This window comes from Hippocampus zosterae, chromosome 12, assembly GCF_025434085.1.
Source record: "Hippocampus zosterae strain Florida chromosome 12, ASM2543408v3, whole genome shotgun sequence".
Taxonomy (NCBI): Eukaryota; Metazoa; Chordata; class Actinopteri; order Syngnathiformes; family Syngnathidae; genus Hippocampus; species Hippocampus zosterae.
The window spans coordinates 12,324,317-12,352,281 of record NC_067462.1 but is presented as its reverse complement, the minus strand read 5'-3'; the positions used below and the strand labels follow the sequence as shown (position 1 = coordinate 12,352,281).

General features: G+C 41.3%; 2 protein-coding genes across 6 annotated transcripts; both read left to right on the top strand.

Moving 5' to 3' along the window:
- The first annotated feature begins 22 nt into the window (after positions 1-22).
- Positions 23-4,235, top strand: tex30 (testis expressed 30). 5 transcript variants are annotated; one of them, XM_052082124.1, is made up of 8 exons: positions 23-138; positions 1,018-1,257; positions 1,338-1,389; positions 1,478-1,692; positions 1,779-1,895; positions 3,056-3,304; positions 3,380-3,480; positions 4,126-4,235. In XM_052082124.1, exons 1-7 carry the CDS (start codon positions 121-123, stop codon positions 3,416-3,418), a joined length of 930 nt encoding a protein of 309 aa, XP_051938084.1. In that variant the 5' UTR covers positions 23-120; the 3' UTR covers positions 3,419-3,480; positions 4,126-4,235. The 5 variants fall into 5 exon arrangements, with proteins under 5 accessions (XP_051938084.1, XP_051938083.1, XP_051938087.1 ...); XM_052082123.1 differs by having other exon boundaries at positions 3,056-3,480; XM_052082125.1 differs by lacking the exon at positions 23-138 and adding an exon at positions 145-703 and having other exon boundaries at positions 3,056-3,480.
- On the top strand, positions 4,087-27,766 carry LOC127611561 (neurexophilin-2-like). The gene is made up of 3 exons (XM_052082206.1): positions 4,087-4,235; positions 4,319-4,486; positions 22,660-27,766. Exons 2-3 carry the CDS (start codon positions 4,442-4,444, stop codon positions 23,401-23,403), a joined length of 789 nt encoding a protein of 262 aa, XP_051938166.1. The 5' UTR covers positions 4,087-4,235; positions 4,319-4,441; the 3' UTR covers positions 23,404-27,766.
- The last annotated feature ends 199 nt before the right edge of the window (positions 27,767-27,965 follow it).

The following is a 27,965-nucleotide window of genomic DNA, read 5'->3' as shown; positions in this document are numbered from 1 at the left end:
CATTGACTTTACCCGCTCGCTCACTTTTGGCAAATGCAGATGTCGCCCTCTGCTGGATATTTTGGAGAACGCACTTCCGCATTGAAAACCAGAAGTTGTTGGTGAATTTGCCTGCCGTTGATGGATACGTTTTGCGAGGTAAAAACAAAATAAATAGAGTCTGCCAGCCAACGTCATGTTTACCGAACTGACTCAAGAAACTACGATCCTAATAAAGGAGCGACAGACACACTACCTCCCTCAAATTTAAGACTTATATACTGTATTGGAGGTACTCTCCGAGTTTGTCTAGCTTAACTATTTTTTTTAAATGTGAAACCCCCAACGGCAAGGATGAAGGACCTTCTGCTACTTTCGTTCCTTTAGTATGTAGTGACTGCTGACCTATGCGAGGGAGCATGGTCCAACTGTGCATCAGATCAAATTTTAAAACTGTAGTAGAAGCTAAACCGTAGCATGTTTTGTTACCACAGTATATTCTGGCTGTGTTTTTTTTCCAGTAGTGATTAATTTTTAAGCAGCTGTGTTTTTTGAAACGCTGCAGACCCATTGCAAGAACTATATAGGCCTAAAAATACAAACCTGCATGATGCATGAGAAAAGATATCTTATTGAATAATAGGAAATGCTAACAATAAATTTTAATATCAACGATTAAAGCAAACAAAAGAAAAGAGAAAGCAAAACATTGTTTTTATGTACGGTAAGTGAAAAATTGTGTGTGCCACCAAAATTCAACATTGAAGATCTGTATGGAATAATTAATAACAAGAAACCGTTTGTACTAATAGCTTCGGTGCTTCATTTTGTTTGTAAATTATAGCACTTGGCCTCCGAATTTACTATTCCAATCCAATCCATGAAAGTTTGGTGATGATTTGTCAGGCACTGTTAGCCCGTCATGCACATTAAACAAGCACTCAACACAACTAAAATAATCGTAATTATTGTTATTTTTCCACTGCTTTGTATACTTGCTGTTCTACTGTTGTCTGATCAATCATTTGCGTTTTTCAGGAACATGTGCAGGTACTATTTGGGGCCAAATGTTTGGAGGCTACATTGTGTTTTCCTACGTCCTCAGAGCACAAAGTTAAAACAGCTGTCATACTGACCCATGGAGCTGGTGGAGACATGAACTTTAGTCATCTTGTTTCTCTGGCACACTCTTTGGCCTCAAAGGGCTTCCTGTGTCTCCGATTCACATGCAAAGGTCTCAACTTGGTGTATAGAGTGAAGGCTTATCGTGCGGTGTGGGTATGTTCATGTATTTTAGCTCAGAAATCACAAGGTATGGATAGATTTATAATGTCCTACTGTATTTGTTTTTCAACCAGCGCTACTTGAAATCATTGCCGAACTGGACCGTAAAGAACATGTTCTTTGGAGGTAAGCAGCAATATAGTGTAAGTGAATGGAGGTTTAATGCCATAAATCCATGTGCCACATATGCCTAAGGAAAAATGTTTGTCTCCAGGCAGGTCAATGGGTTGCCGTGCTGCCGCCGCCTTGGCGAAGCAACTAAGTGATGAATCGGAAGGTGCCGTGCAGGGTGTCGTCTGTTTGTCCTTTCCGCTACACCCCCCAGGACAGACTCATGCCCATCAACAGCGCAGTGAAGATCTCCGGAGGCTACCTGAAAACATGGCTGTCCTCTTTGTTTCAGGCACAGAGGACAACATGTGTGATAGGGTGCCGAGACTAAATTTGTCTTTTTGGTGCATCGTCGACATTTATCATAATAACGATTTTGCTTCTCTTTTTTTTTCTTTGTCAAGGTCCTTTTTGAGGGAACATTAAAGAAGATGAGCGCTCAAGTGGATGTTTTCTGGCTGAGTGGAGGAAGTCATGGCCTGAAAGTGGTGGGAAGGTCAGAGGAGTCTGTATTAGAGGAGGTGAACTCACATGTTATCACCTGGCTCACCAAATGGGGAGCATAGATAATATTACAATGTCTCTCGTTTTGTCTTTTGTGAAATAAAGTGTTGTAATAAATCTGTAATGTAACATACTTCATAAAATACTGTATATGAATAATATCTCTGTTTATTTTCAAAGCTAAATCTATCTTTTACGAATAATAGAAACTGAACACAATCTGTTATCTATTTTGTTTGATTTTGTGGAAATATAGCCACGTGACACAAATGAAACCTGAAAGGGATTTTGTTTAAAATAAACAACCAGCTAAATATATATATATATATATATATATATATATAATTTTTTTTTTTTAATCTATCTATACAGAAAATGCTGGGCGGCCCGGTAGTAAAGTGGTTAGCACGTCGGCTTCACAGTGCAGAGGTACCGGGTTCGATTCCAGCTCCGGCCTCCCTGTGTGGAGTTTGCATGTTCTCCCCGGGCCTGCGTGGGTTTTCTCCGGGTGCTCCGGTTTCCTCCCACATTCCAAAAATATGCATGGCAGGCTGATTGAACACTCCAAATTGTCCCTAGGTGTGAGTGTGAGCGTGGATGGTTGTTCGTCTATGTGTGCCCTGCGATTGGCTGGCAACCGATTCAGGGTGTTCCCCGCCTACTGCCCGGAGACGGCTGGGATGGGCTCCAGCACCCCCCGCGACCCTAGTGAGGATCAAGCGGTACGGAAGATGAATGAATATACAGAAAATGTGTGCACAAGCAAGCCATTCGGACTCTCTCAAGTGGCAGTACAAGGCAAAATGGCTGCCCCTTTTGTTGGGTAAAACGGGTGGATTTTTCAGCTACATTTATTTTCCACAAATATATAAACCAGAATACCATGTTTATACTACTGGGGGTGCATAGAACATTTTGTAAATTGACATTTTGTAAATCTACTTTTAAAAAATGGTGGGACAAATGCTTTTAATAGTTGTAAAAAGTCCATGTATATATATTTCCATGTATAGTCAATGTAAGCAATTCCACTTCAATCCAGCCTCGCGATCAAACACACGTCATAATTTTACCAAGAATTAACAGAAAACCACAACCATAAATGTTCATATCTAAATAAATACACCCTCATAAAATATTAGCCTCAAACAACTTTTTTTTGTGTGTGTTGTCATAGCAAAGTGAAATGACGTCATCTGGTTTGGCCTCCTTAACCAATCAGTCGGCCATCACAGACCCTGCAGAGTTTGTCTTGAAAACGGGAGCACTCATTCTCACGCATATATTGTCATTGCAGTCCTCTCGAAGAACCCCACCCCCCTTCCCTCCTCCCAACATACAAGACAGGTGGGTGTGTTTCTGTCAATCACCTGCACAAAGGACATCTGTCAGAAACGGATTCCGAGGTCCGTCGGGATTTGACCTGGTTCGTAACAATTACACTGAGACGAAAACCCACTTCTATCAGTGCTTAGTCCGTCATTTGTTTTGTTTTCCCCAGCATTCTTCAGTCGTCAGCAAAACAAGCACCTATCAGTGACGGACTGACGGACCTTCGATCAGTCTTAGCTGAACGCCCACCTCTATGTATTTGTACTCCCGGTAACTGTGATACCGTACCGCATTCCTTAATATTTACAAGTGACCACATGGTGGCGTCAGAGTCCTTTGGCTGCCCCCCCCCCCTCAACTCTTGTCAGGTGGCCAAGTCACACTTCTTGAGCAAGGCAGTTGACACTCAATGAGAACTCGAGACTCGAGTGCCTTTGAATCATTTATAACACCCAAGTGTTTATTTAATTAGTGTTGCCTGAAAGCAGCAGTTTGACATACTGCCATCAAATCAAGACGAAACATTATGGGATATGCATTGTCTTATTCATGAAGGACACATGAAGACGAGACAGGAGTAGGTTGTGAGTGTAACCCCCAATAGGGTTAAATCTCAGGCGACGTGTTCCCCCTCTTAACAAAAAGGTGGTCGCAGGAGTGCCAAGCGTGTGAGTGTCGTATACTGTGGATGCAGCGCGTGCGTGCCTGCGTGCGAGTGGAGTGAAGAGACGCGCGGTGGATCGTGTTTAGTTGAGAGAGCGCACGGCGCGCGCACTGTGGGATACTTCATTTGACAACCGCCTTGTATTCAAGCATTTGTAGGGATTAACTAGCGGGGAAGGAACGTTTCCACTCGGTGTTGGTTTGTTGTAGAGTTTGGAGAATTGTGCTAATTGAATGATCCGGGCAATGTAGCTCTTGTTTGTAGAGAAGCCAGGATTTTGGACACTTTGACCAAAGTGGATTGAAGCAGGTGACGCGAGATACAATTTTGCCAATTTAAGTGAGCCATCACATTCAAAAAGGTACGTCTAACTTTTTAATATTCATCTCAATGCTCGCTTTGTCATTTTAAATGGTAGACGTGTACTTTTTTCCCCTCCTCCAGTTGACCACAGAGATGTTTGAGCGATATATGCCCGTCTGGCCCAAATCTTCACATCTTCAAGAGGATTTAAACATTGCTCTTCTTAAATAAACACATCCTCGCCGCCCAAAAAAGTCACCAAATATGGGAGCCCTGCAGATATTTCTCGTTTCTCTTCTGCTCCACCAGGTGAGACTCAAATCACTGCTTTTAAGTTTTATCTGGCACTTTATCCTTCGAGGCATCACTTTTGCATATTTTCTGTTGTCATCAATTTACGTCATATCTGCAGTATCACCCATTTAACTCTTCACTTAGGATGAGGTAAATGTGTTGGCTATGATGAGAAGCATTTTAACAGTCATTTAGTTATAATTTAACTTATCTAAATACAACTCTAAAAGGGTTATTTCTTAAATTTCAATTGTAAGCATATTTAGAGTAGTTTTAGAATACACATTGTTTCAGATGTGTTTACGTTTGTCATATGTCATATTCAAAACCATAATTTGAAGATGTAGACATTTTTTTCGTAAGTGTGACGCATTATCAGTTTTCAACAAAATACTGTACATATGCTATATTTTCACATTTTCAAAGAATATGCATGAATCCTTAAAATGTTTATAATGTAGTGTTTAGTGTCTGATCATATATTGTTGTTTTTACCTTTTGCATCTGGTAGTCACTGGAGTATTTTGATTCTTGGCATCGCCGTCAACGACTGTCATGAACATCCTGAAAATTATGACTTCAGAAACCACAGACTATAAAAGGTGCAAATACAAAAGCAATCGAGCTCAAATTGTTACTTCTTCCCAAAAGGGGGAAAAAAACCCTAAACTCTCTTGTGATTATCTGTTACCACCATTAGGTCCTGTGAACAAATCACATTTACTAGAGATTTATTTTCTAAAGCTCGCCTTTTTTGATTGCAGGAATACTAATAAGCTCTCCCAGAAAATATCCAAATTTTACAAAGGTCTTTTATCTCATATTTCTCCTGGAAACCGCTGATGTAGGTACCTATAGGCTTTATCGGGATTGTGTTGGTCTGCGGGGCCTGTTGATGCGATCACATCTGGACAGAAAATGCCACATGTTTGAAGAAGTTCCTCAAATGGGTGTTCGGCAAGGGCTTCTTGAAACGTTGCCTTTAGTGTGCAGATGTTGGCCGCAACCATGTTGTAGTTATCAGCCGCCGGTATGTCTCTGAAAAGCCTTGCCTCAAGAGAAAGAGACAGACTGCTTCCCTGGAGTGGCTCTCTTCACATGCCTCAGTGGATACAGTCTGGCCTGGGACAGACACGTTGGCCCTTATCATACACCCCTCAACCTCTCAGGAAATTCCCACTTAATAGCGCGAAGAAAATGCACCAATCTGAAGTTCATAATCAAAGGACACTGCAAGGATGCGTTTGGGCGTGGCACTCAGGTCTGTAAATGTCAGCGTTGCTTGTGTATCCCACCCCCATGGTACACCGTGACACACAGAGACTTTCGATCTCATCCTCCCTTACTGAAACACTCACAATCTTAGTCAACGTGTCAAAAGGTAACCCCGGTCGCGACATCTGTGCTTAACCCCCGGGGACAAATAAGAGAGTCAGCGCCATCCTGGGGAAAAATCCGTTCTTCCCCGTGACATCTGCTGCAGTTATCCCCCTGCGCAATGACAGCAGAACAATGTACATACAACATACTACGAAAGCCGGACTCTCATCCGTCTTGCCGCCGACTGCCCCGCCTTTACTGCACCGAGTGCATGCGGGCAAGAGGGCGTGGCGTCTTTAGTGCTGCTCCAGGCTGACATTGGTGAACTCCATTAGGCCTTTGCGTCTTACGGCTCTTTAGTAATATCATGTCACAACAACGCATCACTTTTCGTGGCCAAGAAAATCCGTGTTCCGTCTCCGCAGACGTGTGACACATTCAGGAGACAAAGCTGAGCTGTTTACTCGCAAGAGTCTCTGCGGCGACACGCTTGGAGTTCATCACCAACTTTGATGTGTGCTGATTTCACGGCTTACATGTTCTTTCTCACGGGAGCGGGCTCCAATTTTACACCGTTGTTTATTTCGCTCCCCAAAAAGTCTCTGATGCAGTTTTGTTCCAGTCCGTTTTTTAAATTATTATTTTTTTTTGGCGTCCTGATCGTTGTAAAGCGGAGTTTGGAGTGAGACAATGAGCCCTCCGTTCAAAGTCAAAACGCCCTCTGCAAGGACAACAGCTTGATCCCATTCTTCATAACAAAACATAAATGCTCCACAAAGTCCCTCTCTAAGGACGCTATAACCTCTTTCCCCATCCCCGTGCTCAATTAGCTTTTATAATATTATTTATATATTGTGTAGTTAAAAGCAGCTAACACTAAGAACTGTAATAAAAATGTACAGTGCGGGGTATTAGGAGCGGCTCTTTAATCTCACGCTTGTGATAACACCGCATGGGCTGATTGATTAGTTTTTCAGGAAGCTTATGTCAGAAAAACCTAATCCGTCTTTGGATTGTGCCAGCCTTGTAAGGTTTTCCGTGCCGCCATTTTATCATGGCGCCGAATTACAGAGCTGCCAGGCTGTGATAAGGTCCTCGTCTCTTTTACAAACCGCACCGCCCTACCCCGGCGTCCGCCCCCACCCCACCGCCAACCCCTTCCCATCCCGATGGACAATAAGAAATGTGTTTATATCCTTCACATCCCTGCTCTGCCGGGTCTTCACATCAACCTCTCTCAGGATTTGGTTTGTAAGAAAGCGGCAGAGGAAAAAAAAAAATGAAGCGGAACTCGAGTTTTGCGTTTTTGAAAGCTGAGCACAGCAATCGCGTAGAGAGGGAGCAGAATATGAGATGGAAAAGGCAAGCAGGCCATTGGAATCTCTGTGGATGTGATTAAGCATGGATTTGTGGCATTAAAGGGCCTTGCTTGCGTGCATGCATGCGGGCGCCTTCCAGGAATCATTTGGGAACTTTGCGCGGCACCGATGCCAATCTTTGCTCATATTGGGGTCACAAGCTTTTGGCCACAGGGCTTGACTGCATAATCCCTCCTAAACAATATTGTCTGTGGCATTTACAGCCCCGCAGCCTGACTGTTGTCTCCCACATCCCCAGCAAAGGTTGTCATCTCGGCAGCTTGAAACCCTCAAAGCCGCCCCGGCTTGTATCGACTGCATGTTTTGAGCCCCGCTACCTATTTATTTTCCAATCATCAGGCGTAATTGCGTGGAGCGGCGATCAATTCATGATAAAGGTCTTAAAATGAAGAGAAGGAAGTTGAAAGGGGATTGATAGATGTGACACGGTTGCCCTTTGCACTGACACGTTCACGGGGGCGGTGGGATGGACGATTAAAGACTTGAGTCAAATAATTAGGAGCGGCATGATTGGTCTTGGTGATGTGAACTTGAGAAGGCGAAGTGATGCTCTGAGCCCTTCTTTCGGAGTACTTCACACTCTCTGCTCTGCTGCAGGATCCATTATGTTTAATATGATGTTGAGTTTCCTGATCTTGGTCCACAGCTATGAATTTTTATGGCAGCCTACAGCACGTTCAAATCCCAGCTTCAGCTATCTTACAGCGTTGCCATTACTACTTGCCATTACTACTAGGCAGGGTCAGGACCATTACGGTGCCCTCTGATGCACATCGTCGCAGGGATTCTAGCGACTAAATGCATTTCACGGTGGCGCGACTTAAAAAAATGCACAGAGTTGTGTGGTAGCTCTACACTGAAGCATCATGTTCTCAATACAACCGTCCTAATAGGAAGAAGTACAAAAAGTTAGAGCACCACATTATGCTCAAACTGGACTATTTCCAATGCCATGACATTGGACCTTCCACAAAGACAACATGCTACGCTAAATGTTTTTGATGCAATTAAGGAAATTATATTTTCAACCCTGATTCATTTCATATAGAAATGCCTCAACTCAGATTTCCATCCACAATTGTCCCTCGAGATCATCAGGGGGTGCTGTGATAAATTATCCAATTTCACTTGTCCAAAAATTATTATCCATTCATTACCAATCTATCTTAGTTCATCTCTCTATGGCAGCGACAATTAAATGTTTCTTTTCCATGGCAGAAGGTACAATTCACCTTTGTATCCACCTACCACCAGAATACAGCCAATTGCAAATTCACCTTTTTGTGGATTTTTTTTTCAAAGACAATACAATTCACTACAATACATGCTGATTTATATAGCACTTTCACAACAGCGGCAGCTGTAACAAAGCGCTTAACAAAACAGTTAACATAAAGTAAAATAATAAACACAACACATAACATAATACACGGACAGTCATGCAGTTCTAGCCACTTTTCCATCACACGCTTTGTTGTTTGAAGCAGTTTGAGATGAAAGAGGAGAGAATCAAAGTTTCCTTTAACCAGTGGATCAGAGACGTCATGCTCAAAATGTGCATACGTGAGCTACAAGCAAGTTTCAAAGTCAACAAGAAGCTGTAGCATCCATTGATGAAAAAAGAGATTGGTTCACTTCTCCTGTCCCATGGAAATCCATTTCAATTCCAAGCGGCGACTCACGGTTTCAAATACGCATCGGCGCTCTGCGCCAAGGCTCCTCTCTCCTCAACCTCAACTTTAGCAGCCATCTATTCAGCCGCACCAACGCCGACTGTCCAATAGCGCCGACATAGCCACTGAACAAAACGGGGTTGTGAAAAATGCTGCCCATTACAGGTGCAAAAAACACAAGCGCCCCGTATGTGTGTGTGTGTGTCTGTCTGTCTGTCTGTCTGTCTGTCTGTCTGTCTATCTATCTATCTATCTATCTATCTATCTATCTATCTATCTATCTATCTATCTATCTATCTATCTATCTATCTATCTATCTATCTATCTATCTATCTATCTATCTATCTATCTATCTATCTATCTATCTATCTATCTATCTATCTATCTATCTATCTATCTATCTATCTATCTATCTATCTATCTATCTATCTATCTATCTATCTATCTATCTATCTATCTATCTATCTATCTATCTATCTATCTATCTCTAACTAAGTATTTCAATTTTGATGGTGTAGGAAATCAAAAGGGGTAACTATATACCGTTTTGGCCCGAATATAAGACACTGTTTTTGCATTGAAATAAGACTGAAAAAGTGGGGGTCGTCTTATATTCGGGTTCTTGACATTTTACCCATCCACGACACTAGATGGCGCCAGATATAATTGAAGCGAATGCTGAACTTGACTCCCCAGGCCAAAGCGAACCCCGTCACAAAGAATAAAAATAGCGGTAGCACGAAGAAGAAAAATAAAAAAATAGTGGTAAGAAAGAAAATAGAAGAAAATAATAGAGGAGACAACAGAAAATGGAGAAACGTAGCGACAATTTGGAGAAAAGTGGGTCGAAGATCGGCCAGGTTAACCGACAGCTGAGGAGAAGTTATGGTGTAAACTTCTAGATGTTTTTTTCTCTCAAATATATTGTTATAATCATTTGTTTAAGATGTACTATACTTATTTTCTTTATAAAGATGTATTTGGTGTTCAAAAAGTCTTTTTTCAAACTTGAATCTTGAAAAAGAGGGGGTCGTCTTATAATCAGGGCCGTCTTATATTCGGGCTAATACGGTATATCTACACCGATTCCATACATTTGGGGGTTTGTCCACTCATTTTCGAAATAGATTTTAAAAAGAAAAAAAATCCCACTGTAATTATAGTAGATGCCAATTATTTGCAGATTTTTCATTATTCGTATTCCAGCCCTGTCGCTCTCCCCTGTGTCATTTTTGTGGGTAAATTGAGACAGCAACATCATCATTTCAGTGTTGATACTTTTTGTGACAATTTTGTTTAGATTTTTCTAATGTTAATTATGGCTCTTGGCTCAATATGCTATCCTGTCATCCACTGTACACAGTATGTACGACATGCGCCATTAATTGTTCAACAAAACAATTGGGTTCCAATGATGAGGCGAGTTCACTAAAAAGATATTGAATCTGGAAAAATGTCATTACTTCATAAAAATCAGAGAGCAGCTTTTCCCCACACGACATTATCAAAATCGGCCAACAGAAGTTTCCGCTAATTGTTTGGATTTCAAACAACAAACCCGCATAATTTTCTTTCACCAAAATGCCAATTGAGCAAGACAAATGGGTTTTTAACACTTCCGTTTTTGCCTAGAAGACACCACAGGCTGACATCCAAATGTTCTAATTAACACTCGACTAAAGCAGGCCTTCCCACTACATGTCAAAGTGTTGAAAAATGATCGACTTCTTTAATTAAAGCTGCGGAACTTTTCCGTAAAAGACAGGTGTGACAGCCTTACAATAAGTACAATAAATCTCCTTTCTAAATTATTCTCTCTTTAGCTTTTCCCTCGCCTTTGAGGCCTTTCTTTCTTGCAGCCTGTCTTTCTTGCAGCCTGTCATTCGCAGGCCTCGTCAAGAGCCGTCGGCTCTCCTCCGTCTGTGTTTATGGCTTGTGATGTGCTTGTCTTCAGAGCCACCGCGAGGAGAAAGGAAGCCGCGTTCTTACTTGCTCGTGTTTCTTCTTCAAAAGCCAACGGCCTCCGCGAAATCAACTGCGGCGCAATCTGTATCACGACAGAAACAATTGCGCCGTCAAATTTCACTTACTGCCCCTGTGGGTGAATCTGCCCTGAAAGTATTTGCAATATAACAGCCACATCCAGTTTGGCAAAGAGTTAGAGAGAATGAGACACCAAACTGAAGTGAACACATTTAAAACAAGCAACACCAACCAAAAAAAAAAGAGTTACTGATTCAAGCTGCAAAGGAATCACTGGCTTCATTTTAGAATAAAACGTCTTCAGTATTCGTGAAGTATTTCTACAAGATGATCTCTGATGATGTGCAAAGTCAAATGTGTTTTCAAAGTGGTCCAGATGACGGTAATATGTTTCAGGTTGGTATTACCTCCTTGAATCCTCGCTATTAGACGGTGTGAGATGTGCTGCAGGTGTCAGGAGCTTGCGCAGGACTTGGCGCTTTGACCGTGTAAGGGGATTAAAATGAAAGTGATGATGCGTTGAAAGGTAACGCCTGTCGAGAACGTCAAGTGTTTGTGGCTCGGCTGCTGTCACACGTGGCAGGTGTTGAGATAACACCAGTATCCGCCTTACCCGAAGGCTTCTGGCTAACAGTGCCGTGAACACTTTCTAAACAGCCGATGCAGTATTATTTCCTACGCCGAATCACGATTTGATAACATGTCCCGATAGGTGATGTGATTTATGTTGACAACTGAAATTGAGTTGCATTATATTCACAGTTGTCTTTAAACTGCAAGGTAATAGGTACCCCGATTACAAAAAATATATATATATATATATACACACACACACATATACACACACATATACACACACCTCGGGTGGTGTCCGTCCCTCATTCAGCTCGGGTCCTCTACCAGAGGCCAGGAAGCTTGAGGGTTCTGCGCAGTATCCTTGCTGTTCCCAGCACTGCACATTTCTGGACTGAGATGTCCGATGTTGTTCCCGGGATCTGTTGCAACCACTCATCTAGTTTGGGGGTCACTGCCCCGAGTGCTTCGACCACCACAGGCACGACTGTCACCTTTACCGTCCAGGCTCTCTCCAGCTCCTCTCTGAGCCCTTGGTATTTCTCGAGTTTACCGTGTTCTTTCTTTCTGATGTTTCCATCACTTGGGACCGCGACATCCACTACAACGGCTTTCCTCTGCCCTTTAACTATGATCACGATATCTGGTTGGTTCGCCATTACCATCTTGTCAGTCTGGATCTGGAAATCCCACAGGATCTTCGCTCGGTCATTCTCCACCACCTTCGGAGGTGTTTCCCATTTTGACCTTGGGGTTTCCAGTCCATACTCCGCACAGATGTTTCGGTAGACTATGCCAGACATATATATATATAAATATAATAAAATTGTGATTTAAAATATAAAAATGAAAACCCTACTATGTTCTTTGCTATGCTCATAAAATAGACCTGTATAGTGCTTTGATTGAAAAATGTTCGCCAGCCAGATAATGAATAATTTAAAGTGAAGCTTAAGTCAATGTCGAGACCTGCTGAGTTGCTTTAATCTCTACAAATGATCTATCGCAGCTAATACTCATTAATTGGCGGTTGCTTTACATTTTAATCGATGTTAACGTTTCCGTTTTAAGAGGTACGAGATACCACCTTTTTTTTAATGTACACATTATTATATTGAAGGTTTTTCGATTCCCCCAACCCCAATTTTATGGCATGCTGTGTAAGCCACGGTGCCCGAACATTTGCCTGAATTCCATAATGGGTGACTGCCTCATTCTTGGGGACGATAACAAAACACCATTATGTCTTATTGATTAACCCTTTCATGCACTCTGCAACCTGATCACATGATAAGCTGTCCACTCTAGTAACCGCTATTCATGAAAGGGTTGATTATGACTTCACTTAGAAATACGCATGTAGTTATTTTTAAGGTACATGTGTTGTTTCACGCAAAAAAAAAAAAAGAGCATTTGTTATGTAACCAGCCTAAGTCGACTTCCTAAATCTGTGCAACCTGCATGGTGATTCTTTCTGTGACATTGCAAAGGTTCTGTTCGGATTTCTTAACAGTTTTTCCCCATAGGTAATAATTGAAATTGAAGCAAGCGAGCTTTCACAAGAATAAATCTTTCATCACAGTTTTTTTCGGCCCCCCACCCGACTGATAATTGTATGACGAGATCAAAGTCAGTCAGTATGACTGCAAGTCACGCTTATTCAGCTACACATGAAATGACTTTAAGGGTTTGTCATGCCTACTTCCGTAAACGTTTTAAAACATTTTTTAAACACACTCGAAGATGAACAGACTGTGCAACGTGAGGGCAGTTTCAATGGAATGATTGTGAAAAGAACATGCGGTGCATAACCTTGCTTTTGAAAACAAAGCACAGACAATCTCGAGAATGAGAAAGAAAAAGTCGACAAAGAAATGAAGAACATGAGGAGGGAGGGGGAAAAAAACTACCAAAGTGTCTGAGCAACGGTTTAACTGTCATTTAAACATTTTAGCAGCCAGACCAATGTTAAAAGAAAGTTAATCACAGTTTTTTTCATCATTTCTACAAATAAAATAGCACCTCCGTTTACTGTTGCTTTTAAAGTTGATTCAGCACTAAAAATGGGTCATAATTATAACTGTGTCATGAAAATCACTGATCTCCACTTTATGATGATTTTTGACATTTTAACATCACGTCCTAACAAAAGTGATTAGTCAAACAACCAATGAAAAATGTTTTATAGCGGCATGTTGATCATAAGAATCTCCATTCGCTGCCGTCGTCTTTCAAAATATGTGCAAAAACTCCGCTTAGCACTGGAACGATTTGGGGTAAAAAGGTGGGGTACACACTAAACTGGTTGCCAACCAAGCACAAAGTACTTATTAAAAAATAATAATAATAAAAAAACACTCTTGTTCACACCTAAAGAACGAGACTGTTATGCACGTTTTTAGAATATGTGAGGAAACCAGCGTACCTGGAGAAAATCCACACAAACAAATTAAGAACAGGCAAACTCACTACAGGGAGGGCGAACTCCAGATGATGACCCCATACCGTACGATCAGGCGGGTATGCTGACCACTATTTCACCGCTCTGGCTAAAAATTAAAGAAATAAAAGCAACATATTTTAGGCATCTGTCTGCTTCAAAATATCAAAACATTCAAACGTGCATGTCCCATATTTTGTTCAGATTACCTTTAATGATGCTATTATTGGGGCCTGGCCTATTTAATATGCCAACATTAGCTCTTTTAAAATAAATTGGAAGATTATTTTTATTTATTTTGGACATAATTAACACATGACCAAAAATTGGTTGTTTTTCCTCTTTATTGTGAAGTTGATCAAAAACTAAGGGACACAGTAATGTTAATCAGTCAGATCCTCTGCCTGCGTTACATAGCATTATTGCTGGACGCATTAAGGGAGAACAAAAAGAAGTTGCTTTATTCATTCAGTTTTCTTTTTTTTTCCTTCCTTTCTTTCTTTCTTTCTTTCTTTCTTTCTTTCTTTCTTTCTTTCTTTCTTTCTTTCTTTCTTTCTTTCTTTCTTTCTTATCATTAATTGGCCGAGTACCAGGTCCCCGCGGCCACTAAGTTGGTGACCCCTGCTGTAGATAGCATTTCAAATTTCCATGTCTGATTTCTCCTTTTCTCATTTGTCAAGACAATAGATGCGATACCAGTACACCCCCCCAAAAAAGCCAACAATGTAGTCATTGTCATGTCCAGCAGGCATTAAGTTTTCGAGACGAAGGGGGCAGTACCCCAATTGGGTCCAGCAGATAATGGTTGCGCTAACTTTTTCTTAGCAAGTAGTGAGTGAGTTGCAGAATTGATTTGAACGAATAAACTCACGGGCCACGTATTGGCTCACGTGTTGCTGATGTGGCCTCACTTTCCTCTCTGTGCCCCCATTCACATTCACCCAGTGATTTACGGGCGGGGTGTAGTCTGCCTTTCAACCAAAGTCAGCGAGGATAGACTTCAGCTTCGTCTCAATGTGAACTTGTCGAGCAGTGCAGAAAATGGATAGATGGTGCCTGTCTCCCTTTGTCTGTGCTCTTTGCCTAAGTTAAGGCTTCAGGACTAACATTATAAAGATTTTTCCCCCCTTTTTGATAGGGTTTTCCAGCATTTGAAAGTAACTGAAGCAGTTCTATTGATCTGTGGCATTACATTTTTTTAAATTTATTTTATCGGATAATGGATGGGTGGATTAACCATAAAAAAAATTCATACCATAGAACTCAAAATAATTCATCTACTGCGATAACTGAACTGTAGAAGCGACCAAAAAAAAAACAACAACCTTAATGAGTTATGTCACATGTTGTTAACTGATGTCAACAGTATTTCAGGTCTTGCGTGATGTGCCGTCAACCTGGGTGATGTTTAGCAAAAAGATTACTCTGAAATCCAAATTGCTCCTCTCTGTACTGTTTGGTGCTTGCTCGAATAAGAAAAAAAAACATATCAGTCTGAGAGTGAGTGCTGTAGGTTTCCTGGTATGTAATTGACTCAATTGGTTGGTGCTGTCTCATTTTTTCTCATTTAAAAATGCTCCCCGATCCTAGCAGGGGAGAGAAGAAAGATAGAAGTTGTGGTGGCAAAAAAGCCAGACTCCATGCTGGCGAAAGCAGAGGTTCATGCCATTATTCATGCAAATTGTACCATGCAAGCGGCTTGGTGAAATAATGAACAGCCATCCAGTGTTTTATAATAAGTGTTTTTGAAAAAGTGAGCTCGGACGTCTGCCGCACCCATCGTTTTATTTCATTTGAGGGATGGCTCTCAGTGTTGAAAAATCAACAGCATTTGTTCATGCGGACTTCAGCACCTGCCTCATGAATCTGCCCAAAAAAATAGCCATTGTGATTTTGTTGTGTATTGCTTTCTCTTCACATTTAGAAAAGGCAAGGAAGTTGGTTTTAAAAAGCAAATTTCACACACAAGGCAACTCAATTATTAAGATTGTGCATTGACAACACGTTAAAAAATATTTAAACGCATTTAAAGGCAAAGTAAGAATGTTCTGCCACAGTAAAAGTTATGTTAAGTGAAATTGATTTTAAATGCCGAAAATATTCTAATCAAAGGTCTGCGCGGTACGGGGGAAGCATTGTTTTCACCTGCATTTTAAAAAATTCAGATTTGGAGCTAACTTCAATTATGTTGCCAATTTATTCCACTTGCGTGCAGCATAACAGCTAAATGCCACTTCACCATGTTTGCTTTAAAACCTGTGATGATTTACTGATCAGAAAATAAACATACACAATAAAAATATTTGCAAATTATCAAATAATAATAATAATACATTTATATTTATAAGCGCCTTTCAAAACAATCATTCATTCAATGGTGACCTCTCCACCACCTGATCAACCTCACCCCAAACTTAATATGATCCCCAGTTGCTCTTTATGTTTGCTGGCACTGTGATGTTTTTTTTTTTTTTTTAATCACATTCTGGGATGATGTGACCAAAAACATTAACATCACTTCTCTTTGAACTGATTCACCACTCTTTTTCTCCTTTGCCTTCTCCTGTACTGAATGTTAATAGTCACCGATTGGGTCAGCTACAAACACACAAAGGTTCTGAGGCCATTCATTGATTTAATGGCCATGACTTTGCATTGCCCCTCCAGATGCAGCAGTATATTTTAATAGAGAGTCAATTGAGCTTGTTAATGTGCATAAACAAACTTCTACTCCTGATATGTTATGGGTAATTAAGCACTATGTTTTGTTTTCTCTCCACTATTTCCCAGAAACATTTGCATCGGTCTACCGACCCAAATAACACTGATGGTTCTCGATTCAATTCACTTCACAAATATGGTGGACGCACTGCTGTCATGCTTTGCCGTAAACACTGTCACCTTATGACTGTCTTTTGTTATTTAAAATGGAACTTTTTATTAAGTTGGGGGTCAATACTATATCTGTAAACAGTACCCCCCAAACCCCTTATAGTCAGGATTCACAATTCACTAATGTACCGATTTGCAGATTTTGGGGGGCAACGGATCAGCTGAAAACTCACCTATTCACTTTTTTTTGTTCCGGCCAAAGCCCCGGTGCCAAATAATTTTTTTGATTGCAGGGGATGAGATTCATTTGCTAAATTGACACCATGTTGCGGCATCTATATGCAATTAAAATCCTTTTTAGGGGTGGGGCTTCTATTTCTCGTGATTCCATGTGAGTGAATGGAGCAGGAACACGATCCACAATGGACACAGTGGCAGCTGATTGTTAGTGTGTTTGGGTGCCGCCCCTCTCATTCAGTCGAGCTGCCTTGAATAAGACAGAAAAAGATAATGACAATGAAAGATTAAAATAAATACAATTTGATGTCAGCAAACCCCCAATCACAACATTTTAATAACCCTTATGTGTTTTACCACACCCTTAGTTAGACCGTGATCCAGATCCAGTTAGCTTAATGAAGAGTGTTGATGAAGCGTCTTACACAAGGTTACCCGAGATCATCAAAACCTGACACAATGGCCAGACGCATGGCCCGTTCACAGGCTGTGTGCCGAGAATGACTATAACGCTGACTTTTGAGAGGATGTTGCTGCTGGTGTTGGTGTGCGTTTACTGCGTTTGTGTTGGCTCTATTCCCACTTAACATGTTTTTGCAAAAAATGGAAAGAAAAAAAAAACATCTGAAAGGCACGTTATTTTTGTGCATCCTAACCTTTGACCGAGTGTCATAATTTTTTTTTATCGTTTCCACAAAAAGTCAGAATGTCAGGAGGGAATGTATTAAACGGACAGAAAAAAGACAGATGTCCTGAATATATACACACACACACATACACACACACACACACACACACACACACACACACACCTAATGGCGGTATTGTGTGATGAGCATGGCCCCTCCGGTGCGGGTGATCTTAAGTGACCCAGCACAGCACCAAAGCCCCTGCAATGCATCGTCCAGAACGCAACAGATTAAAAGTGATTGCTTTGGTGCGTGAGGCCGTTCCAGTGATCAGAGTAGCAATCTATTCTTCTTCAGCAGCATGTTGGCGCGGGCTGCCTATGCACCTCTTCGGACTTCTCTCCTTAAACTGGCTCTGGACGTGAATTATTACAGATGATCTGCCCCTGAAAATGAGAAGGAAGAGGGCTTGGGAAGGATGCGGCAATGGGGATTCCGGCCTCGCGATGGTTTTGTTGTCAAAGGCTTAGTCATGTTGGCTGTAAAAAAATGGAGTATGTCATGGTCCATCCCAATCTTGCTATGGCAAGCGCAAATTTAAAAGTTGTGGTTTTTGGTATGTAGAATATCATCACACTAATGGAACTTCAGGCAGAAAATTATCAGAGAAGTGAATTCCACCACCAAAGTCAGGTCAGTTTGCCCAGATAAATCTATGGGAAGAAAAAAAAAGCGTGTGCATGATTGGAAATACACTTTTTGCGCTGATGAGCAGGTTAATTGCCCATTTTGTTTATCTTCACAAACGCCTGAAACCAATCTTCCCTCGATGTGCATTCGGATAACTAAAAACAAAGCAACAATGGATTGTTTTGGCAGGTTTGCAAATAAAGAAGTTGCAAGCTCCTAACACTGCCCTTGAAAAAAAAGAGAAAAGCTTCTTTCAGATCACGAGTGGCAGCCTTCCTTGTCAATCAGGGCTAACTTGAAAGCGATTCCGCCATCGGCATCGCAACGCGGCCGAAGCCTCGCCCGCGGCACACAGCCCATCACCGCTGAGCAACATGCCATCAGCTACTCACCTCAAAAGCATTTCAGCGGCATCTTTTCAGAAGATCCAGATGTCACTGGCTTCTTAATAACCTTCTAGAGGCTAGTTGTGGTCACTGTAGCAATTACCTTTATGTCAGGCCTTAAAAGATACGCCTACCCACGGGACAAGCAGAGCCAGTCGGTTGCGCTCATTGCAGATTAATGTCGAGGCTGATCCAGCCTCCGTATTCGGCAGGGCGCGGGTCAGAATTCAAGTTTCAACAAAATCTTTTGACATGTCGTACCTGATTTGATGAAATAGGCATTAACATGTTAATCATGTCGATTTTAGCAACTAACTACACGTTCATGCAGTCTGTCTTCTTAAAATCACCCTCACAGCAAAAGCACACGTACCGAATAATGTCTTGCCAATTACATCTGTGATCAGTTGTCATTTTCTGGCATGTGCAGTATGTGCGGCCGCACAGAGCGGCAGGTGACTGCTTTAAGATATGGTTTTTCTGTTGTGTAATGCCACCGTGTGTGCATGATTGGCATTTGTATGTGGAAACGTCGTCTGTTAGGACTGTTTGGAGAGATGCATATCAACATATCATCTCTCAAGTGCAACTGTGACAGTGAATGAATGTCAAGGCTGGTTACCCAGTTTGTTAATGCTGTTTATCTTTCAATCATCTATCTCTCATAGAATGTGAAAAAGAAAAAGATTTAGCTTCCAAAAAAGTCCAATCGAATTGTTGACCTAAAAACAAAGTAGTCACACTGGGAATAACATTTTTGCATGACGGTTCTTTCAGGGTTTTTATTCAGTGGTGCAATGCAAGAATCATGTGGGGAGTTTCTGAGAATAATATTTAACTATCCAAACTCTGGATTTTTCATGTTGCAGTGCCCTTTTTTTGTGCTACATAATTCTCACCCGAATAGGCTCAGTGTGCGTTTCTTTCATTGGCACCAACCCCGAATGCATCTCTGTGCATCCACTGTTAAAACACATTTTCACAAATCGGATGCTTAACGAGAGTGATGTATAAGCTACGCTTTCCTGTGCATGTATAAGCCATGAGATAATTTTAAGATGATATATAATATTAATAGATGTTTACATTTAGTAACATTACATTACATTACATTACAAATGTATACAAAATGATCAGGTCCCCGATCATTTTGTATTCATTCATTCATTCATCTTCCTAACCGCTTGATCCTCACTAGGGTCGCGGGGGGGTGCTGGAGCCTATCCCAGCTGTCTCCGGGCAGTAGGCGGGGGACACCCTGAATCAGTTGCCAGCCAATCGCAGGGCACACAGAGACGAACAACCATTCGCACTCACACTCACACCTAGGGACAATTTAGAGTGTTCAATCAGCCTGCCATGCATATTTTTGGAATGTGGGAGGAAACCGGAGCACCCGGAGAAAACCCACGCAGGCCCGGGGAGAACATGCAAACTCCACACAGGGAGGTCGGAGCTGGAATCGAACCCGGTACCTCTGCACTGTGAAGCCCACGTGCTAACCACTGGACTACCGGGCCGCCCCATCATTTTGTATACAATGCAAATAAAACATACTACTGTATATACAAAGTGGTACAACAAAAAAATGCTCCCTATTTTGCCATAATCTCAAAAGGCAGGCAGAGGATTACACACTAACTAAGATGATTTGACAATAAAGTTGTACTTGACTTGCGATGCAGATATACATTATAAGGCAATTATACGTATAGGATGCTGGCCGTGTATTAATTATAGCACAATTCCTGCCTTCTTGTGTAACTTCATAAACACAGCTGCACTTTTCTATGGTGACACCCAATCGCATTGTTGATGTATGATGTGTAATTATTTGTTCGTCACTTCGGAGTTAACTCAGGAGTGTTAATTATGCATGATTATAGTAAATGAGTGTGCCAGGCGTCGTCAGGCTTGAGCGTGTGTCGCAGACATTGGCAATATTTACCACTCGTCTTTGCCTTGTGCTGTTCAAATGAGTTCTACTGTTCTCAAATTCCATGAGGCTGCACTTATTACCATTATAATGTCTCATTTCAAGTCGCCCTCAAACGCCTCGAGCACCGTAGCACAGATTAAGAAATCTTAATTAAGCTTTTTGTAGATTCTCCTTCATAAGACCTTGCCTCATATTTTCGTTGTTTTGTTGAAAAAAAAAAGTGATTTTTTTTCTTCTTTTTTTCCTCCCCTCTCTCTCATGGCTGAATTTCTAAGACATCACTTGTGCCTAAATGAGAGAGATGTGTGCGCGCAAGTGCGTGTGTTGTCGCAGAGTGACAGTGAGAGAGCGGCAACGTGAAGCTTAAGACATCAGTGAAGGATTTCAGGTTCTCCGTGCTTCATCTGTCTCGGCGCATTTAAGTAGATATGTCCTCTCCTCATCCCCGTGTTGCCACTGCAATTTCCCTCATTGCTCATCATACTTAAACTTCTCCTTTCATTTGCATTATAAACCTCATACGAAACTCACCTGAGAGGAAGAGAGCATTTGGTTACCTAATTAGAGCTCACTCGCTCATGGTTGTAACCACGCATTATGAGTTACTACAATGGACAGCTTATCATGTTATCATTATTGGTGTATGAAAATGAAAGGGTTAATAAAAAGCTATTACTTATAACTTCGTAAAAGGAAAAAAGTTGTCGGAAAAATACTCAAGCCAAGTACTTGAAAAATCTTATCAGTGATATATTTGTAATGTCTTAACTTCCCATTTAGTGACAAACAATCAGGTATAGTTAAAATGCTGCACTGTATAATGTGAAATGGAAGGTTTTTATGCAACTCCTAGCAGACAGACCTAGTTTGAGAGTTCAGTACACACGTGCTTCACTTAGGCTTAGAGCAAAATGGTAATTACTCTGGAAGTAGCGCACAGCAGCTCAGTGAGAGTTTAAACAGCCGCTGCTCTCAATGCTTTCAACATCTGCTTCTTGCAGTGATCCCCGCAACTGGGCCTGGGGAAAGCCGGCGCTAATTACTAATAAAACTAGCTAATCTTATTGCGGTGAATTATTAACGCTTTATCTGAAGTGGACCAGGAATCGCTCCTGAGGCTAAACAGCTTTGAGGCACAAGGAGGATCATAGTTCAGTGCTGCATCTGGATTAGCACTTAGCACGTACTTAACTAGATGAAGGGCTTGTTTTATTGTTGGCCAACGTCACATGTCAAGGTTCACAGGGCGCGCAGCATCTGAGAATTTCAGTTCTGGCTTCCGACTGAGTGGCATGTTGAAGATTTTACTTGTCTTAGCTACTTGACACATACTTACAATACATTTAGTAAAGTAATATCATACGAGAGGGAGTGATAATGTCCTCTTTATCACAGCAGCTGTGATACAGTTGTGGTGGCCGAGTGCTGAAAATAATTAGAGCTGTAATGATATACACTACAACATCTCAACCTACAGTGCGATACGGCTTTTAAACAACAGTATACTAGCGCCTTTTCGCTGGCGTCGAGCGGAATCCTCATTCCACCAAAATCAGCACTTTTCAGTGCGTTGAATTTGTTGTCCTTGTTGTTGTAGTTTTTTAACAGTTCTATAGGTGCCATTTCTTAGTTAATCAGTATCACTTAGTTGTGAGTACTGTACTGAAAAAAATTAAGATATGATTATATGAGCCATAGCTATAGCTTCCTCAAGCATCTTCAGAACACATTCAAAATAAATGTTGCTCTAACGACTGGCAGAAAAATGTTGGTGCTCAGACACAAATGAGGAATATACTTCTACAAGTCAGTTGTCTCGCTGTACACTGATACTGTAATATTAGTCACTTTTCATGAGGATAAATAATACATGTTATTAAGTGTTGTTAAAACCGCCACTATCGATACTAACGTTAACATGTCAATGTTGTTTTCCATAATATGTTAGCATATGTTAGCTACTGGGCTATTCTAAAGCCAACAATTTTTGGTTGTTTTAAATAACCAATATGCCATTCTATGATAATGTTTAGGTTCACACCAAATGAATGGACATTTGCATAAGTGTTCATTAGCGCCCCTTATGTGTGTTTTGTTTTCTCCAAAGGCCGCATGCAGCAAAGTACGCGGGGGAGCCACGGAGTTGATGGAGTGGGGGGACAGCACACACAAACTCTCGAATCCCATGGGCGCCAGTCCTCGGATCCTCAACCCCTTGCGTTTGTTCGCCAGGGCCTCCCCTGGGTTCAAGAGCGACATAAGGGAAATGTCCTACATCCAGAACATGGAGGACTTCTGGGACTGGTTATCTAACCAGACAGATGTTCAGGATCCGCAAGCCAGAACTAAACGGAGGCCCATTGTCAAGACCGGCAAGTTCAAAAAGATGTTCGGGTGGGGTGACTTCCACTCCAACATCAAAACGGTCAAGCTCAACCTGCTGATCACGGGCAAGATCGTGGACCACGGCAACGGCACCTTCAGCGTGTACTTCCGCCACAACTCCACGGGCCTGGGCAATGTGTCGGTGAGCCTGGTGCCACCCTCCAAGGTGGTGGAGTTCGAGGTAGCCCAGCAGTCCACGTTGGAGACCAAAGACACCAAGTCCTTCAACTGCCGCATTGAGTATGAGAAGACGGACCGCAACAAGAAAACGGCTCTGTGCAGCTTCGACCCGTCCAAGGTTTGCTATCAGGAGCAGACACAGAGTCACGTATCCTGGCTCTGTTCCAAGCCCTTCAAGGTCATATGCATCTATATCGCCTTCTACAGCGTAGACTATAAACTTGTGCAGAAGGTCTGCCCTGACTACAACTACCACAGTGACACGCCGTATTCCTCCACGGGATAGTGTGTGTATGGGTGAATGTGTGTGGGTGTGCATCTTTTGTTTGACCTTCAAATCATGCTTTTGTCAGCCTCTAAGGCAGAGGTGTCCAAACATTTTCCTCTGAGGGCCGCGCACACAAATACGCAAGGGCGTAGCCACACCTGTGAAAATCTTCAACTTTGATTTATCAAACATGCTAAAACCAATCTATCAGGCAATTAAATACCTATTTTTTAAAAACTTCTACACTTCAGCTTTCTGTTGAAAACCCTGTAAATTCAAAGATTTGTAGGACAGAAATGGCGCAGAGTCCCTCCACGACTACTATATCAGAATTTGAATACCGTTGTTCGCATCAGTGGTTATCAATTGCAAGTTAGTGTCGTCAGAAAACATGTGAACCCTGAATAGACAAGAGACCATGACAAGACCGTTGAGAGGTGAGGGATACAATTTAATAAAACTTGCATGGAAGGAGACAGTTCCACTGCAAGCAGGCTAATAGATGAAAAGACGTCCCTAACTATTTTTTATTCAGTACAGTCGAACACTATCCAGTTAGATAGCTAGCTATGCTTCCACCCTGAAAATTCATCTACAACAATTTACAGACTAGCATAGTGTTATAAGCAAAATTCCTTCCTGAAGAAGAGTAGCCACCAGCCGAGAGAAGCCATGGAAGCTTGTTAGCTAGTAAGTGGTGAACGCTTCTTGTTACTATGTTACAATTTAAAAAAAATTTTTATTTTAATTGATAATTGGATGGCGGACAATAGTTTGGACACCCCTGCTCTGAGCTCTTCATCCTCCTCTACACTCCTAAAGAGGTGCAACTACAAAAACTCGTATGAATTGTTCAGACAACTCAACATGCTCTCATGTGAATTGAAGCCCCTATTTTCACCATCCATCCATTTTCTGTAGAATACAGTGTTTATCATAAGTCATTAAGAGCATTTCATTTTTATGGCATTTTTCACAGAAATCACTCACAAAGTGATATCATCGTTACAAACAGGAATACAGAATAAAAACAAATAATTTAGATTTCTGGTATTCGATTCCTCACTCGGCTGCGGGTGAACCGCCTATCCCAGCTAAATTTGGGTAAGAGGCAGGGTAAAGCATGAACTGGCTGCCTTCCTCGTCTCAAAGCAATTTTATTTATTATTTTTTTTCGAGGGGAGGAGTGGTATGTAAAAATGACAGCTTTTATACCGTAACATTTGACAGCAAGCTTTTATTGGGGTACAATTCAGTAGTCTAGGGTGGAGCTGAACCATTGGTGAGCCATGCATTTGATACCTTCACTGGGCACTACTGCCACTACCACGATGCGTTTTTAGTAAGCATCATTAAAGAAAAAAAACCCCACACAGAATATATTAGCACACATCTGTTGCCAGTTAAATCATCTGCAACAGTTCAGAAGCGATATTTGATAACATGTCAAAAACATTTTAAGTTTAAACCACTCACCAGAGATGCCGATCACTAAATGTCTTTGTCCAGATTGCAATCAATGTGTTTTATTTGCCAAAGTTGTTCTTTCAACGCATTTACGGGTATCGGTATGAACATTCATTAACATTTGACATAGCATACCATTTCGACTGCTTTCATGCATCTTGGTTTTCACTTCACTTCATCTGACGCTGACGGCAGTGCTATAAAGCAACTGGCAAGAGCGTCTGGCTCTCACGGTCGTTAGTTTGCACGCATTCAGTGTCTCTGTGAAAAAAGACAAAACCTTTCGTACTTTTGATTTTTTTAAAAACTGTTTTCCCCTCGCCTTCTCCTATTCTCCACTCCAATAGGGTAACTGAGAGGAATTTGCGTGAGAAGGGCACTTTGTAAAGCGCAGCTAATTGGGACGTTGTCCAGATGTTACGTTAAAGGCGAGGCCACAGGCGGGTTGGGCCACATTTCCAACATTGTCAAACTACACTTCGGGAATGAAACGTGTAACATTTATCACGAGGTCTTATTATTTTAGATTCGTATTAGTTCGAGACAGCTGTTTAGCACAAAAGAGTTGTGAATAATAGACTCACCCTTGACAGCCAATGGGCTATCCTTCTCTCTTATCAAGGCGTTTATTGATGGTCTCAGGCTAATATTAAGCGCGACTCACAATAAGCGTCCAGAGGAATCATTAATCATTAGCATATGCCTGCTTGCTAAATGTGTAGTTGCGCGCTCATCCTTCACCGTCATCATCATTACGGTGCACTACAGGCAGTCTGTTTGCTGGATGAACGTGAAGGCATCGTGCTGCATTGAAGTGTGAGTGTGACACACAATTATCAACGCTTGACACGTTCTCAGAACAGGCTTCCTATCATTAACTTTAAATGTGTGGGCGAAAAAATATGAAGGTGGCGAGGAGGGTGTCACTATGGACATTTAATAAGGAAATACACGCACACACAAGGCTGTACAGTAGATCGACTTGACACTTTTTTTGTATCAAACCTTGTCTTATCGTGAAGTGTGTCATGTGCTTAGACTGTTAAAAGACAGTTGAAGGCCACATGTACAATTTTGTTTTGTCTGTATATCATGTCTTTTTTCCCCCTCCATCAGGCATACAGTAAAAAGATCAAATGCAGGAAGGGACTTGTATCATATGAAAATAACTCATTTGGAGTTGGTCTTTTGAGTTCCTCCTCCTTCTGTGTACATTCTGTGTATTAAAGTGTTGAAAAATGAAACCCTACAGATTCAGACTTGAAATCACTGGTTTCAAAGAGAAATCCTGTACACATCTAAGTGGACTGACTGTTCCTCTGAATTCTGGTGTTTGTAGATAAATGTCCAATGTACTTACCGTATTTGACTTCCTGATTGCTTTTTTTCTTTTTGGACAGTCTAAAAACCTTAATGCAAGTGTAAAAATCTTAAAGTAGAAGTCAGAACATTTTTGTTGTTGATGTTCTGTGCCCCCCCCCCCCCCCCCAGTCGAAGCATGGTGTTCTGATTTATATGGCGTTTGTGGAATATGATTTAAGCATTAAAAAAATATACTCGTTTTTATTCATCTCATGGGGTGGCCATCTTCCTTTGAACTTCTACTTGCTATCGACTAAAAATGACATCAGAGAGCCTTAGGCAGGGGTGTCAAACATGCGGCGCGCAAAGAGGTTTGATCAGGCCCGCAGGATAATTTAAAAGTGACAAAATGCACAAAAGACACAGAATGAATATTTTCAATAAGGTGCAATTCATGAAGCATCCACTAAGGGGACACACTGTTTTGATCAGAGTAAAAGACAACATTGTTTTGATCAGAGAAGAAGACAACAGCAGCCTCAGTCTGTCACTGAGAAAGACCCAACACAGCAGACGCGATCAAGGACATGTAAATACTTTATTCTTTAGTTTGTAAGGTGTAGGCAGGGATTACATTTAGAGTTTATATGCTAAGGAGCTTCATGACATATTTTGTAAAAGATCTGGTTATTAAATTTAAACATTTTCCTTATGTTCTTGTGCTTCTTTAGACCAAAACAAAGGAATTTATTTATTTTTTTTGGTTATTCATAGCAGAATATGGTAAATTTTAATGGTCCGGCTCACTTTACATCTACCGAGGCCGTATGTGGGCCACAATGTGAAATGAGTTTGACACCCCTGGCCTAAGGGCTTAGATAATGACCATCACAGCTCACCTGTTTTCTGATTTGGACAAGATTTGCCTGCAGCATCAGCCCTTGGCGAGTGGCAGTAAAAGGCAAAATGGCACCTGAGATGGATAAAAACAGGTGGATTTTTCTGATCAATTCGTATTCCACAAATGCAATATTAATCAGAATACCTTCTTTAGACTAGTGCAGTGTATAGAAGATATTATTGTAGGGATTTTTTTTAAACTTTACCTCATGTAGCTTAATGTCAGAAAAATATGTTCAACCGTCACCAAAATAAATTATTTTATCTGTACTTATGCCCATATCAAACTCTGCAAAAATTAGATCGATCGCATCGATATTTTAGATTTTCTGGGCGTTAAGCGTTTTCTTCATGAAGCAACATTTAAGTTTATTTTGTGAGTGCCTATCAAGTGGGAAAAGGCTTAACATCCATAAAATCCAAAATATTTAGGCAATCATTTTCATATTTTCAAAGGTTGAAGTAGGCATGAATAGAGAACTGCGCATGAATTAGGGTGACGATTGATCACTGTTTTCGACATGATGCATTTTTACATTTAAGCATTTTAGACTGTCCCCTATTTTCTTTTTAAATTTGTTCCAAAGGAGCCCTGTGCTGTGTATACTGGAAGTACAAACGTTAATTTTTGGTGGAGGCGGGGGCAGGGGGTTACTTTAATAGCCAATGGTTCCATTGTCTACTTATGGCATTAAAGTTGATTTAAACTTCACCAGAGTTTTTCTGTGTTCACATTCGTTGCCTGCATTGTTATTTATTTATTAATTGTATTCCCACAAGGGCGTCTCGGCAGACTAAACACCGTTTTCACAAATACATGTTAGCGATGCTTCTAATAGCCAATACATCTGTGTCCGCAGGCGTGTGATACCAGAGGTACACCTCAGGGAGCACATCCATTCTGCTGGGGC